General features: G+C 40.6%; 1 protein-coding gene across 1 annotated transcript in view; it reads right to left on the bottom strand.

The window, feature by feature from the left end:
- Window positions 1-5,216: 5,216 nt before the first annotated feature.
- whrna (whirlin a) overlaps window positions 5,217-12,417 on the bottom strand; it is a 129,788-nt gene continuing 122,587 nt past the window's right edge. Inside the window, exon 13 of the mRNA XM_063889815.1 lies at window positions 5,217-7,093. Coding sequence (XP_063745885.1) covers window positions 6,911-7,093 — 183 coding nt within the window. The 3' untranslated portion in view covers window positions 5,217-6,910. The remainder of the gene's footprint in view (window positions 7,094-12,417) is intronic.

The following is a 12,417-nucleotide window of genomic DNA, read 5'->3' as shown; positions in this document are numbered from 1 at the left end:
TCCTTTCGTATCCAATTATAATTGGATGCCTTTTATCAAGAGGATTTACATTAGTTGTTTTATTTTAAATAAGGCCCAACACTAGGTTTTCTTTTTATACATATATATATATATATATATATATATATATATATATATATATATATATATATATATATATATATATATATATATCCATATACCCATATTGAACAGACAATATACAAAGTTATAAAATACATTTTGGTTAAATGAAAACTTAAAAAGAAAATACATGTTATGACATTGTTCCAGGGATTATACAAAATAAGTAATGGATGTTGACCTGTATATTTCAGAATGTATCTATAGTTTTAAAATAAAGCCTATTTCTAAACCTCTCTTGTTCCTTTAACTCACTTTCCTTGACTTTCTCCCAGGCTGACTGTTTATCCTCCTATGCACAATGCACACTTATTTTTGTGCAGAAGAACTTGACTGTCCTGACCCTCCCAGAAGACTGAAGGCTGTTATAGCAGTTGAATACCAATTATTATTGAAAGGCAAGTTACAGTCTTGAGCTCTGTAACACACTGGTTCACTTCAAAATATGCCCTCTGAGATGCTACACTGTTGAATATCTTTTTTAATATGTGAATGTCAAATTTAATATTCAGCCAGACTTAAATATTTTTGATTTACAAAGGCAAAAACAACAAGAGTATATCTGAATAGTTTGGAAAACTGGCTAAATAGAACAGAGAGAAGAAAGAGAGATGACTTTGAAGCAGACATGAATGGGCCCTCTCTTATCTTCAATTCTGCAATTAGATGTCAAATTCAAACTGCACAAAAGGAAAATGAAGCAATAACAAAAGATGAGATCCGGCAGACTGCTACATGGAATTGATAGTTAAGAGACGACACAGTTACACAGTATTATATGTTCACTGGCACTGACCCAGAACCTGTCAGCATGTCTAGAATATAAAAATACAATGACAGTGCTGCAGACCCTGTGGAACCAGGAAATTACATGTCTGAGCTGTGGCAAGGTGAATTGGAAGTAGGGAAACAAATAAATAATAGTATTATATATGAATTTATGCAGTGTGTATGTCCATCACCATTTCCCAGAGTACAATCTGATGTCTTAATTATACTTTTTATATCTAACAAATGGTGCAATTTACAATGATACAAAACAGAGGCAAGCATAGTCCTCATATTTCAAAGGTTGGAACGTGGTATCTTGATAAATGAATTTAGTCCAGGCAGGTTGGTTTGCACAGCCAAAAGCAATACATAACAAAGACAGGGCTTTGCACCGAGGCTGTGTCAGTTTTCTCATTCCTTACTGTGAGAAAGTAGACACAATTATTTGAAAATAAAAACATGTTACCAGCTTGTTGTGTCGTCGCTTTGGTAACTGAAGAATACATACTAGAAGACTTTTATCAAGGCCGTTTCCATTAGTGAAAAAGGATGTCTGTTTTCGGGCCTGGGAAACGTATATCCTCGAAAATATAAAGCCTTCATTCTTGGTCCAACAGGCTTCATGAACATCAAGCTAGATGGTTTCCCATAATCCAAAAACAAACAGACACACAAACAAATAAGCCCCACCAAAAACAAGTTTAACCCAAAGTTAGTTTTCTATTTCTGTAACAGCCTCTCATTTAGGAGGATTTGGATTGAGAGAACCCTGGTGGCCGAGAGGTGCAAAGGCGCACACACTTCCCTTAGGAGAATCGCGCTGCAGCTTCCAAAAGGATGTAAACATAAAAACAAAAAAGTGCCAAAACATAAACAAATGAAGAAGCATCTTCACCAACTTCACAACAGATACGCAGCATTTGAAAATGTCAAATTCAGATTTCAAAATAAAAGCATCGGACAGCTTGCTAGTTTTTGTGCAGTTATCTTTATTGAAAAATTAAACACACTTTCTGTATAAATAGCATGTCATTGTACAACACCCCTCGTTGAAATGTTCAGGAGGCAAGGGGAAAGGCGGATGTAGTGACGGAGGGAACAAAAGCAAAAGGAGGGGTGGAGAAATGAACACCAACATAATGAACTTGTGCAGCTAATAAAGCAGGAGGCACACTCAGTGAAACAAATAAGCGTTATTAACAGACTCTACAGGTGGGGTCGGGGACTTTATGAGTCTGACCTTTGTGAGGAAGCAGTAGTAAAGGGGTGGGGGTGGGGGGGGTCACAGCTTGCTACAGCATGACCAACAAGACAACGTCTGAGCCGGTGTCTGGTGTGGGAACCGAGGCCAGCACCTCTCTGTCTCTGAGTGATTAATGAGACTGTCAGAGGCCGCCATTGCTGCCCTCCATCATCCCTCCCTGCTGGACGGCCCTCTAATATCAGATCAAAGAGGGGGCGGGGCCTTCATCCACACATGTCCACAGGATGGAGGTTTAGAGCCTCTGTGACGAGGAGGGATGAATCTGCAGTGAAATATGCTTTCTTAATGTCTGAATAGATGTACAAGAGTTTTATGATAAGACTTTTTTTTGCTTTCTCTGAGACATTTCTCTACTTTTCACCTGAGCAGGAGCAGCCAGCAGCAGGACGGGGCGCAGTGTGTTGCTCGAGGGAACTTTGGCATTAATGGACACCTGTAGCTGATGCTGAGATTAAACCAGACACTCCCATGAAGCTGGACATGTTTACTATGGTAAAAAGGGATACGAATAAACCATAAAATAAGAGGTTTACTGTTACTTGTCATCTTTTCATATACTATAAATAGTGTTTGTTTTAAGCTTTATTATGGCTCTGTGTCAAATCTTATAACTTGTGTTGTGCTGTTCAGAAATTGACATTTGCACAGAGAAAACTGGTCCGAAATGTACTCCTAAATTAAGACTTTATTTAGGGAAAGTTATTGTGGCATGTGGATATTTGACTTCTCCGGTTGAAAGATAAGGTAATCATTTATTATATTTATTGTCCAAAAATGCTATGAAAACGCAAAAACTAAAAATGAATAACCCTTCTCCTTAATCTTCCTCCTTTCGTTGTCCGAAAACTATTAAAAACACATCAATGACACTAACTTTTGTACCCCGTATGAAGTTTGATCACACACACACTGCTGTATATATCACAAGATGTATGTGTATTAATCCGCAGCTGAAAATAGAACCCACCAAATGCACGATTTGCTCTTGCTTAAATCAGGTTGCTTGAAACTAAATTGCTCATCTGTTTTAAGGAACCTTTATTTATGTACTAATATATTTGGTCTTCAGTGGGCTTGAGGTTGGGAGCCACTGACAGGGTAGAGAATAAGGTACTATTGTTAGTTTTGGTCTTTTCTGACACTATGGATAATATGATAAGTGAATAAGACTTGCATTTTCCTTTCAATGTAAAAAGGCTTCTGTGGCTCTTTGATTCTTTTGGAATAGGTTCCAAAACCTGATTGTATTTCTCCCAGAAGGGGGAAATAAACCCTAGTAGCGAATCTAAATGAAATCTAATTGTAACAGCTATAGTATGGCATTATCATTATAGACAAATACAAACAGTTTAAAATCAGAAGGTTTCAGAAAACAAAAGCCTTCATCTTTGTGTCTGTGATTCCTCTCAGATTAGATTGTTTAGTGGAGTTATTCCACCGAGAGCACGCACTCCTGCTCTCATCTGTCAGAACGTCTCCGTCTGCTTATCTAAATCATAATATCACACACACACACACACACACACACACACACACACACACACACACACACACACACAAGTTTAAGTGTGTTTGCGGTTGTGGCGAGTATATCTTTTTTCCAGATATTGATTGCATCTCAGAAGCTAAATGTAAATGTATAAGAGCTTCTCCATGCGGCACTGAGTAGATAAACTGATGCTAGAGATTAAAACAGTAACTAATTATAAGCCTGGTGCCTTATTTATGGACAACATGAGCTGCAAAAGTGTTAGCAACAGGACAAGAGTCTCTCTTTAAGCTTTAGCTGAGACGTGTTAGTTCGATGATGTCACTCAGTGGAATTATCCCACCTGGATTTATTCCTTCATGTCGACTGTCTTTTCACTCCTCGCTCTGTGAGGGACATTTAAACATTCATGGATATCTGTCTGGTTTTGTAGGCAGCCACGTTAAAATATATATACATCTTTTTCCTGTGACAAAAGTTCTTGTTTTTCTTAAAAATAGATGCGCATCCTGATCCGGTGCCAAGTAAAAACATTTGGAATCTGTCTTCAGGAGGCTGTGGGTTGAAAAACATTCACAACAAAGTTAAAATGATGCTCCGTCAGTGTTGGACACAACCCAGTAACATACATTTGCATAATTTTACATATTTTAAGATGAATGGAGGATTTCCATGTCTGCGGTTCGACCAAAAAGCTTTCAAAAAGTTTGGATATGAACGGAAATGTGAGAGATCTGGTTGTTGTTAACCTACAATGCTGCTAACTCTACAGCAGCTCCACAAAGGGTTGTAGTTTTAGCTGATTGTTTTGTCTAGGGTGTGTTATGTATTTTACATTTTCCCTCTGCGATCAATAAAGTATTACTAAAGTTCTTCTTCTCTGATTGAATTCTTCTCATTTCCCTCCTTATTACTCTCGTCCTGCTGTGTTTATATTCACAAAGCCCAAATTCTGACTGTACACAAAGTCAGTCTCAGAGCTCTCATCAACACCGTAAAAGCTAACGTCCCGACGCCAAACAAGAGACGGACAAATCTCCCGACTAGCTGGTTCAAAAATCTGGTTGAGACCAAATCAGAGTCGCCAACATTCATCAGTTTCTAGGGGCCAAAATCCATCCATGCACAAAAACATCCCACTTGTCACGTGAGCAATCTCTTTGTGTGCTGTTTTGAAAAGCTAAATGGTCTGACTCAGGTTTTCATCTGAAGGATTATTTAAATATATATATAACATGGGATCATAACTGGGCATTACGGGTACAGGATGTGGGTATGACCTTTTAAAAAACAACCTTGGTATTCATTAAAGGTTGACATTTTGAAGAAGTATGGCGTACACAGAGCATGCCTGTGTTGTTTTTCTCTGAGTTGTCACCAGAATGATTCAGCAGTGTTTGATGATTCTCAGCGAGCTGCATCCCTTCCTCCCGCGCCTCACACAGCAACTCCCTGGATGACATTTACATTAGTCTTTATTTGCAGTCTCCGTGTTTTGAGCATATTTATTTCTCTTTCCATCCATTAGCTTCAGACATACACATACACACACACACACACACACACACACACACACACACACACACACACACACACACACACACACACACACACACACACACACACACACACACACACACACACACACACACACACACACACACACACACACACACACACACATACACACACACACACACACACACACACACACACACACACACACACACACACACACACGCTCAGAACACTTAAGATGAATTATTCTAACAACTTCATGTTCACACCTGCAGCCTGATGCCACTCTGGAGTGACACACGGGAGGATGTTTGCTCTGCATCCTCTCCACGCCTGCACTCTTCCTGAGAGGAAGGGAAATCATCACGACAACAATCACGTCTCGCATGTTACTTTTGCCTCTCTTGTACTCTCTCTCCCTCTCGGTCTCTCCCTCAAACTGATTGCTTATCTCCTAATTGCTTTCCTATGAGCGGATGAAATGTGTGTGTGTGAACATGTCTAGAGGAGTGCTACTCAAATCTTTGGCAGTGTCGTCGTCCTCTAAATGTCTCATCACTCCCCCCTCTTGGGCTTAATTGCTTCAATGAGCATGGCTGCAGCAAGCCCCCCCCCCCCACCAGGGTGAATATAATTAAAACTATGTAAAAAACAAAAGAAACATTAGCAATTGTTATTCAGAGTAGCAGGAGCAAAGCTGAGGGAACAAACGGAGGGGTTTTATTCATAAATGTGTGAGAATAAATCTCAGACGCAGCGTTTTGGGAAAAATGAAAACTAAGCTTTTCCAAATTGCTGCGTGGAGTAAATGACTCTGAACAACCTTGTGTGTAAGTGTGTACGAGGAAACGTGGCAACAGTTCAGGAGTCAGAACTGCCTCGTTTGCCAGTAAAGTACAAAAAAATGAAGCCTTGATTGTTTATGTTGCTTTCACAGAATTAATAATTCAGCCGTTTAAGTGTTGACATGGTTTGAAAAAATACAGATAAACATGGAGGAAGTGGAACAAAACAGGAAGAGCCCCTCCCTCATACATGTCCTTTTAAGTCTGATTAAAGCATGTAATGTGTATTTCTGTTAGCGTGACATATAATTTGTCTTATTGTGAAAGGGTGTTTATATGCAGACAGGCAGGTAGCATCACTAGAAAATATGTAGGGTCAGCAGGATGGCCTGACTCATCATCATCTTTAAATATATCACTATATGCTGATGACGCACCGGAGGTTACGGGTTTATAATTCATATAGGAGTATCTTTAAGTGTACAGTATATATATAGGCATCTGTATCTACATTTGTTCATTTTTACATTTACAAACCCAGGCTTGTAAAGTCGAGTGTGGATCAGTCTTAGATGTGCGGTTGTCTCTGGGGTAGAAGGGATCAAATAAATAATAATGATAATAATAAAATGAACATAGGGCGAGGGATTGCTACAAGAAGTCCCGGTAGGTTTCAACGGTTGTAAAATCCACAAGTTTTCACACGGAGATAAAAGAAAAAGGGTTCACTACTTTCCGTTTTAGTGCATAAGGTCTCACAGTGGGGAGGTAACACGTTGAGGAGAATCCTGAAGTCCACGGCGGAGGAATTGAAAAATGAAAAATCACGTAACCAGACTGAAGGGCTCAGAGATCAGTCGGTTCCTTGGTGTCTGCTTAAAAGAGTTGTGCCATTTAAAACAATAGAACATTTCTTCCCGTCTCCTTTTCTCGGTGCCGCCCTCCTCCTCCACCACTCAGCTATAGCGCCACGTTAAAATCCGTCACCAGGAAGTCCACGTAGTCCCTCTCTTTGGTCTTGAAGGCCTCTGCGATGAGGCGTGCGGCGTCCCTGTGCTCGCGGCCCCTCATGGTGGCCCCGTTTACCTCCAGGATCACCTGACCCACCTTCAGCTGGCCGCAGTTGTGAGCTGAACCTCCTCTCTGAGAAAAGAGATGGAGAGAGACAAGGTGGATTTTAATAAACCAAGTTTGGGAGAACTGATAAAATAGCCCAAGATATTAACCTCATGTGAAAACCACCAGTTTGAATAATATTTGACGGAAATTACATTTTTCTTAATAATATATTTAGCCTCCGGGTTCATGGGGCTGCTGTTATTTCATAATACTTCATCATATTTTAGGAAAGAACGTTGCCCTATGTGCCCAAAGACTAAAAGTATGATGACTACAATTGAGCAGTGTTTAAAATACATTCATTAACGATATTGAATTAACATAATTTCCACATTTATAAAAAATCCAGACTTCCACTTTTGATAAAAGGGTGTTTTTTTAAAGTCTAACCTTTAGATACTTGCCCGAAAGTATGAGCAACCCAGGTTTCAAAAGTTACTTAGGTTGGGTTCGTCAATGTTCGAGAAATGTTCGAGAAATGTAGAGAGCTCCTGAGAGTGGTTGTACAAATCAAGTTAAGATAGACTGCCTTTCTTTGAGGCGTGGAAAGATTCACGATGCCTTAATTTGAATACATTTGGAGTTTATAGGGTTCTTACATCTTTACTTTGGCCCTTTGGGTCTGGCAAAGGGAACATAAGATCCATAGTAACCTTTCAGTTCTAGTCTTGTTTGTCTTCACACAGACTACATCTAAATCTAGACCTGTCAACATGAAGTCGTACGGACAGATGGGTCAGGTGTCTGTGTTGTTGCTTTGTTTTCCCTATTTCCACTCACTGTTATCGAGAAACCTAAAGCAGGCACTTTCTGAAATATCAGGAACATCACTCCACACATGTGATCATGGTTCCCAAACTATGCTTTATAAATATTGGCTATCTGTATGTCGGTACAGGAGTGAGCAGTGCAGTATTTGGCAGTATAATCTCTCTTAGTATTCCAGCTCACATCAGCTTGACTGGCCTTGGCTTGTTTTGATTTAGTGAAGAGGTGCTGATACAGCCTGAGGTCCCTTTTCTGTTTATCGCAATTCTATGTCAGATAAATAAATATAATAACTCACTTTACTTTGGAGCGAACAGAATAATTTTCTATACCAGCGGGAGTCTAGGGAAATTAAATTAAAAATGCGGTAAGCGGTTGTTTGAACCTCAGTTGGTGATTGATTGTTATCATCATGAAATGTAAAAATACCTCTCACATCAAGAAACTACAGACCTGGTCCAAAGCTATCCAAGAAGCCCAGCTGTTTCTGTGGCTCAGGCCTTACCAAGAGTTTTCACAAGTCTGAGATCCTTGCTTTTGTTCTACAACATCCAAGAAAACAAGGTCCAAGGGGTACAGAGCCTTCATGTAACACACACACACACACACGCACGCACGCACGCACGCACGCACGCAAACACACACACACACACACACACACACACACACACACACACACACACACACACACACACACACACACACACACACACACACACACACACACACACACACACACACACACACACACACACACACACACACACACACAGTCTGGCCCTCAGACCACACAGCGAAGGCTCAGCTGTGGATGTTTCTGTTCCTTTAGGGAAGTATGTGCTTCAAACTAAATGAAATGTTTCCTCCTGACCGGCAGCGCTCTCCTTTTGAAGATGCACACTCACACATTTCATTCAATTCAAGGGAAACATTGTTATTGGCACTCCGAGACATGCACAGGACAATTCACAAAGGCCCAGTTCCCAATTTCACGAGTGAGTCTCCGCTCTTCTGCAGCGATATGTGAAGACTCTCAAAAAAAAAGTATCAGTCAAACTTCTGAATGCCGTTCATTTGAGCACCTACAGAGTTTGAGCTGCTGTTTGAAATGAATCCAAAGCCTCTCTCTGCTCTGGAGAACTCACTCGAGTGAATCCTAAACATACATGTTTCACTTTTGCTAAACCAGAGTAAAGCGTGATATTTGTTCAAACTATCTGCCTCTTCTCTACGGTCAAATCCAGAGGACAGATAAGGCTGACGAAGCAGTTGCCGCTGTTCTTTCCCATTCACCAGAATGGTCTCGGCCCCTCCCCCCTCTCATCATGGGCGTATATTTTCTAAATGTCGACTTTTAAAAATGTCCGCTTATTTTTTCTAAATTATCCCTTTTCTCCTAAAAATTCAAACTTTTTTTCTAAATGTCGACTTTTAAAAATGTCCCACTATTTTCTCATTATTCTAACTTGTTCTTCACGTGGTCCTAATCATCACACTTTTTGTCTCCCAATTTCTTTCCCCTTTCTATCTTCTTTTCAAACTTCTGATTTTTTTCCTCAAAATGTTGACTTTTTGGAATTTCAGACAAAATTATCACCTTTTTCCTAAAAAAAAATCTGACTTTTTTCAAATTTCTGAGTTTTTTTTCTTAATTTCGACTTTTAAAAATGTCCCGCTATTTTCTCACTCGCTAATGAAATGGACGAGCTAACGGCGTTAGCCAGATGTCACATGGATGCCTGGAGTGTAGTTTAATGTGCTTTTCAGGAAACATGGCGGCACCTGGATATGTCTGAGGACGACGTTTCCATCCATGGCTTCCTGACAATTTCACCATGAGTCTTCAGAGTGCCTGTGTATTGGAGGACGTCCTGCCTCGTTCCTGTGCCTCTGTGTCGCAGTGGCTACAAGGACTTTTATTGCACATTTTTACTTAAACTTCTCATGATTAGTAAAATATTGATTTTTACCCTAAAATAGTGTCAAGCAACCTCATTTCCCCCGTACGATAACTAAGGTAGTCTGACTGTGATTCTGAAGAGTCACTCAGCAGCCTCTGTATATATTTTCACATTCAAAACAACTAAAAAACAGCAATTTTTTCCAAAGTACTTTCATCACACATTCAATTTGGACCTCCCTGCTGTTCATGATTCACATCCTGTACCAGCACTACATGAAAGGAGAGGTGGCTATCTTAGGATAAGGCAAAATGTAATGGTCCCTGGATTTCTTTAGTCATCGCAGCTTTGAGACGGATCTGGACTGGAGCTGAACTCAACCTACCTCCTAAACACAAGAGCAACAAAAGAAGCCACCTGATTTTCAAGAGCTTCATCTTATCCCTTTTTCCTCAGCCTTACTTTCTAAACACGCAGCACCTGCCTAGCAACAGACAGCAGACAGATCAAATTAGCAGCAAACTGTTAAAGAGAGTCAAATATTTAGCCACTGAAAGGCCTGATGTTTTACTGAGCACTATCACCCCAGGGTCAACAGTCGTGTGATCCTAAAAGCACCGAGTAAGAAACATGAATTCCTTCCTGTCAGTTCCACATTCTTCTCCTCCTGACTCTGTCCTCATTACGTAATTACACTTTAGTGATGAAGTACCACTGGTGGGTTTGAGCAGCCAAGTAGACCAGAGATAATATACTGTAGCAAGCAGGAAGAAGTGTATCGCTCAGAAGGTCAACCAATCACAGGAAGAGTGACTCAACTGCATGATGGATTTGAGGATCCTGCATTTTTGAGGAAGACGGTATAGTTGCACATGGCAACTATACCGTCTTCCAGTGGCTGAATGTAACCAACACCAACTTCTCATAGCTAAATGATGCTAAACACAGTGAAGGATAACAAAGCGGTATCTTAAATGACAGCTTTGCATCTTTTTTAAATGAATCCCAGCCATTAATCAAAGGCTGATTTATGTTTCCCTATGCATTGAACGGCATTTTCAAAAAGGAAATGTTAACTTGCCGTGTCTTCCAGTCAGACATTTTATCCAACGTAAAGCACAGACTTCAGAATGCATGTCACAGTCACACCAACACGCTCTCTCTGAGTCGACTGGATGTTATTACATCCTCAAGAGCCTCAAGGTTTTAAATCCACCAGATATGCAGCATCTAAATGCTATGCCTTCTGGGCAAGAAGTTAGACAGAATATATAATTAAACCACACACACAGAAGTCGCATTGCATAGGAACCTTAAGTGTTTGTAATGATTGTTCCAGGTATTAGTCAAACCCTCAGGTGTGACGAAAACCGATGGTGACGTGTCAAAAGGCTCCCTCCTTCATTGCTGACTCCTCAAAGGGCATTATCTTCGTTTATGCTTAGATTGTAGAATCAAATGTTCATAAATGTAGAAAGCCGAACAAATGCTGAAATAAAACGTATAAAATATGAGAAAAACTGTTAGGAAACACAGATGAGTTAGCCTTTAAAAGTAGACGTTTGCATTGACGGGGTGCGCCCTGGGTTGGAGTCGAACCCCTGACCTTAACTTTTGTTCCAGTCGGCTCGTGTAATGGCTGCATCTTCCACTCTCTTACTTTCTTTACTGAGCCTGCAACAATTACCCCGAGTCAGTCGCCGTGATCGGTGATAACGGGCAGGCGCTTGGGGATGGGGACTTGATAACGACCGGCCGGCCGGCAACAGCTTTAACTCATCTGCACTTCATCTTCGGCAGCCGTGATTGAGGTGACTTGAGAGATCCCTTGTGCCCCGGAGAGAGAGAAACACAGAAGCTAGAAGTGTGCAGAGCCACGTCTCCACTGTGCTTCCTTTTTGCAGAGAGAAGATATTCTAGACGGCCCTTCGATGTGATCCAAAGCCAGAAACAATATAAAGCAAATGCATCATTCTGATGCTTGGTCCTGATTGAGGGGAGTATTGTGATAGTGTGCCTTGCTCAAGGGTCTAATAACATTGAGTTAGGTTTCCCCAGGTGACAGAGCAAAGTTTTGACGCATCACTTTTCCATATTGGAAAGTTAACGTGGAAAAAACTCTTCCTTTTTCTGTACGGAGTGACCTTGAGGCTACTATGTTATGAATCTCTCCAAATGACTGAAGCCATACGGTGTTATTGTTGAGGGGAGCAGCAGCGGTGTCATGTAGCTCCTGGCTCTGTCTAGCTTCTGATTGATAGGGTTATTACCCCACTAAACCGAAGTTTGGATAAATATATGCAATTGCAAAAACGGGAAAGCTGTAATAAGAGGCCGAGCAATATTTTAAACCTGATTAAATTTCCAATCTACTCGTTTAAATGAGCTCCGTTAAAAGGAGCTCATTTAATGAATTTTAACCTGATTTCGAGCAGCAGTCGTTGGACTTCCTCACACCCATCGCACCAATTTCCTCCGCTATTATTCATCGCAATCAGCTGCCTTTTTATTTTCATAAGACTCTCGGCTCGAGTATCTGAGGTTTAGAGGGATTGGTAATGGGTTGAACCATGTTAGTGACTTCATCTCATGAACGGTAATTTCTTGCTGTGTGTGCTCATAGGTCACTGGTAATACTGGGAGGAAGTGAGGTTTCCTGATTATGTGCAGCACTGGCAT

This window comes from Eleginops maclovinus, chromosome 8 (assembly GCF_036324505.1).
Source record: "Eleginops maclovinus isolate JMC-PN-2008 ecotype Puerto Natales chromosome 8, JC_Emac_rtc_rv5, whole genome shotgun sequence".
NCBI lineage: Eukaryota > Metazoa > Chordata > Actinopteri > Perciformes > Eleginopidae > Eleginops > Eleginops maclovinus.
The sequence above is the reverse complement of the archived record's forward strand: the minus strand, read 5'-3'. Positions and strand labels throughout refer to the sequence as shown.